At 39.6% G+C, this 4,514-nt stretch overlaps 1 protein-coding gene across 1 annotated transcript in view; it reads right to left on the bottom strand.

Annotated features, from left to right (window-relative positions):
- The window catches only part of MMD (monocyte to macrophage differentiation associated), a 37,137-nt gene that overhangs the window by 22,423 nt on the left and 10,200 nt on the right, over positions 1 to 4,514 (bottom strand). Inside the window, exon 2 of the mRNA XM_019515139.1 lies at positions 376 to 457. Coding sequence (XP_019370684.1) covers positions 376 to 457 — 82 coding nt within the window. The remainder of the gene's footprint in view (positions 1 to 375; positions 458 to 4,514) is intronic.

Below are 4,514 nucleotides of genomic sequence, written 5' to 3'. Positions count from 1 at the left end.
AGAAATATTAATTTTCTACAATTTTTTAGGGGCCCCGCAAGCCAGATAGAATGGTCTTGCAGGATGGATTCGGCCCACGGGCCATATTTTGCTCACCCCTGATTTAATGTGTACTTGTTTTTTCTAAGTGACCTTTTGAGCCCTTGTACATGCAATTGAGCTACATGCATTTTAGGGTTGATACTTGCACCTTTTTAGATTTACAGATCTAAAACCATCTCACCGGCCTCTTATTAACTATTACATTCTCATCCAAGCTTTCAGATCATTCCATTTATGTTAAAAGCTGCAATCATATATTTATATTATGCAAAGGGAAAAGACAACAGAATAGATTAACTGAAGCAAACTGGAAAGATGATTAAATTCACTTACTGCATGTGTGTAGCAGTTAGCAGCATGTTCATAGCAAGTAGGTTTGTAGCGGCTATTTGCTGGAGCTGGGTGGTTCATGAACCTGTTGAAATAAATGAGGAAAAAAGGTCAACAATTATCCCAAAATGGTGCCTAAGCAAGAAGGTATGCCTTCAACCTAGTAGCATTAAAAACAGCAAGCCACGTTTAAAATTTCTTGACATAGATTCTTTAAAGATACAACTGAAAACTGAGGTCAAGAGAAAATGCATTAAACCAGTAGTTCTCAAACTGTTTTTTTCACGGACCACTTGAAAATTGCTGAGGGTCTTGGCGCATGACTTAAACATTTTTTTGTTCTACAAATCCAAGCACCCAACTCATATTTTAATATCAGTAGTCTTACCTTCCAAGTACAGCTATTCTCAATTGTTCCACAACCTTTCTGCGGACCACCTGAATGGAGCTTGTGGACCAGCGGTGGTCCACAGACCATGGTTTGAGAACCTCTACATTAAACAAATGTGTGCGCATGCACCCATCTAATTAAAGAGAAGTAAATCCCCATGTATATACGGCTCTTCACATTTAGTAGCCTTTGCATTCAGAATCAGACTCTCACTGTTCCCTTGGATTGTTCAAACAACAAGTAAATATTTCTTTTTTATTAACATATACAGGGGCAGCAGCTCCAAGGAAGGGCAAAAAGAAACCCTGATCCATATACAACTCTGATTTTAATATGTATCCTCTTCTCTACAGCCACAGCAGTTCTCTCTCATTATATGCAACTGTTAGAAATGAACCTTTTGGAACTAGGACAACTGGGATATTGCTGTTTCTATTCTTCTAAGGGGCTCCTGTTTTTTGGTCCAAGTGATGCATGCTTAGGGTTTTCCTTTAAGGCTCTGTGCCACTTTCTGTCTATAACACCCTAAAAATAGATAGTGCTGCTTAAGGCAGTATTTAGATCACAAAAGCTTCAAGGGCAAGCAAACAGTAAAGATAAGACTGCAACTTGTTGCCCCGGCTGTATCTTTTATTTGGGAATTTTCTGGGACTACCAGGAAACAGGGGAATCTTCCTTACATAGGCATGCAGAAGTTTAGAGGTCTCCCAAATGGAAGCTTTAGCAAATTTAAGAAGAGAAAAAAACTTGCCAACACAGAAAACTAGAAATACTTAAAAATCATGAATAATGTGAACATACAGACATGGACAACCCCTATGCAACTATCTGGTGTATCGTTCTAACATTTTTTTAAACCACACACACAGTTAAAATCAACACCATATCATTAGGATTGCTTAGTGTTCAAAGCAAAGAGTCATACCAAAGAAGTGCAAAACCATATTGTACCAGCAACCAGCAGTGCCCGCACACCCATGAAAACAATCTCTCATGCTCTCCCCAAAGTCCCAATTTTCTACACTTTTGAAGTGGACCACTATTTAAAGCCATATTCTGAATGACTGAGTGTCTCAAAGGCTCTCAAAAGGCACCCAGAAGGAAAGAGCCATGCATGCACTTTCATAATGGATGCAAATATTTGCTCAAAGCTCAAAATTACTTCGTAAATATGCCCTTTTATAAACTTCTTGCCAACATTTGTGCTTTTTGCTGGGTTTCTTAAACCAACAACAGTCCTATTTTGATACCACAGATATTTCTATCTTTTGTTCTCAGACTAAATGCCGAAGTTGTGGCATTTGGAAGTTAATTCTTTTGACCAGAGATTTATTGTGATCTGTGAATCACAATAAATATTCAGCTCCATCCACAAATCAAAAGTCAGAGCAAGTTTACCCTTAGCACTCATGTTCTTTTTTCACTGGTATAAATATTTAAATTATACTACGTAGTAAGCAAGCCAAATAAATGAAGTGCAATATCAAAATCTCTCCCCAGATTGGACCAGTTGAAATGTAATCTTTAGAGAAAGTTACATTTTTCCAAGTTCCCTGCAAAGGGATGATACAAAGCACTAAGGCAGGTGCTCACAAGTGAGCATTTATGGCCACCTGTACTGAATATTTACCATTAAACCAACTACACTAATGCTCTAACAATGAAGGATTTAGCAGGCATACACACCTGTCGTGGTCCCTATCCCCCCTACTCGCACAAGACAATAGCTGGACTGTCACATGTGCCTATTTACAGAACATTAAAAAGAGGAACTAATGCTTGGTTCTCTATCTTTAGTCTTAAGTTCAACACCTGTTCAAGATTACTTCAGTGTCCTGTAGAAATGGAGCAAAGTGTTCACTTAGCTTTCTTTCCAAATTGGGAAAACTGTTAAAAATAAAGCATTTGTGGGCTTATTTGAGTGTGCAGAATTAAAGTGCTCTCTCATAGTTAAGTGGGTTCAAACCCACAGGAGACCCTTTCCACTGATTACATCTAGAATGATTTTACTAAATTTCTCCAAGGACCAGAGTGGTACCTTAGAGGCCTTATTACACACAGAAACAAAAGTCAACTTTAAGGCTTTGTGTATTAGAAGAACTGCAATATTAACCACTGCAAAACAACCAAGCTATAAATGATTTATAGGATATTTATAAGTTTGAAATGGTACTCTAATATGACATCCCATTATCAGTTGCAATCTGATCAACCAGATCAGCGGTTCTCAACCTTTGCAGGCCTCAGAAAATACCAGGTCTGAGCTTTCACTATTTTTATTTTAATGCAGAGCAATAATAGAGCAATTCTGTTACAAAAACCTCAGAAAGACCACAACAGCTCAGAAAGCTTTTAACACCATGGATTCCTATTTGAAATCCCTGGATTTATCTGGTGAATCATGTTTGCACACCTCAAGTGCCGTGGCACCTAGTTGAGAAGCGCTGACCTAGATGAAAGGAAGAGAACCATCTGCCTGGGAGATAATGGACCTCACAATGCATTCACCCAAAGAACTGAGAAAGATTTTCACTACGGCTTGATTTTTAGTAAAAAGGATTTTCTAATGGGACTATTCCAGGATATGGCCCCAGTGGCAAGGGAGAACAGTTACAAGTGTTTTGCCAACACAGCTTATTTCAGTTATCCGACTGAATTCAGCTACACCGGCAAAAGCACATTTTTTGCTGTTGTGTCTATATCTTCACAAGGGCATTTTACAACGTTTTCAGACTACATGACAGCTTTATGCTGATGGAACGCCTTAACGCACATCTGGTCTCGGAGTTTAGAAATCTTCACAAGTATCTATCTACTTTTTTCTACAAGGCTCCAGGAGCCTATCTGAAGTTTTTCAATCTATCCCCTCATCTATAGCTATTTGCAGTGCACACACAGAGAAAGTAAAAGTTCTCTGTAGCAAAACGGTTATAAGAGCAGCAGCCTTGGTGAATAGTGGGAGACAGGCCGGACCCTTCTCTTACCAGGAACAATTTTTATCTGCAGATTGTATCTTTAGGAAATAACAATCTATTTACATACATATTTACATCTTTCCTCCCTACCCCCAATATACAGGTAAACATCCATATTTTCCTTTTACGGCTGCAAAATTTTAGAACCATTTCCAAATCTACTTTGAGACCCACAGACAATTTCAGGCGTGATTTATATGACACACTCTCATCCCTCCCTTTTACCAAGTGACCTTTACGAGTCTATGACAAAGCTAAGATCAAAACCAGACCTAATCATGACTACTTGGTCCCATCACCTCCCAGTCTACATTTCTAGAAAGCCAAGATTTCACAACAGTTTCCTTGTGCCTTCCATCCATAATTAAGCTCGTACCTAAAATGCATTCTTTTGGAGAAATTAAGCAGAAAGATGGTGCACCTATACATGTGCTTTACTGCAGCTGACTAATTAGTTCTGCAATAAAGCATCCCAGTCTACACGTGTGTCTGTATTAGGGCATGGTAAATTAATCAACTCTGCTATAGGATAGATCTGTCTGGAACAAGCACTATCCTACAGCGGAGTAATTGCACGTGCTCAAACACATATGTAGACTGTGACCGAAGCTGGCTGGGGCACAAGGGTGCTACAGTACAGGAGCTGCCTCCCACCTAGCCCCGCACTGTAGCCCTCTCATGCCCCAGCCAGCCCCTCTGCCACCATCCCCAGCTAGCCCAGGGCTACATATCCTCAGCTCAAATTGCTGTGGTCCTGGGTGCACGTAAAGATGCTG

The sequence above is a fragment of the Gavialis gangeticus genome, unplaced genomic scaffold, assembly GCF_001723915.1.
Source record: "Gavialis gangeticus isolate Ggan-Ray unplaced genomic scaffold, GavGan_comp1, whole genome shotgun sequence".
Lineage (NCBI taxonomy): Eukaryota > Metazoa > Chordata > Crocodylia > Gavialidae > Gavialis > Gavialis gangeticus.
Note: the sequence above shows the minus strand (reverse complement) of the source record. Positions and strands in the feature narration are given on the sequence as shown.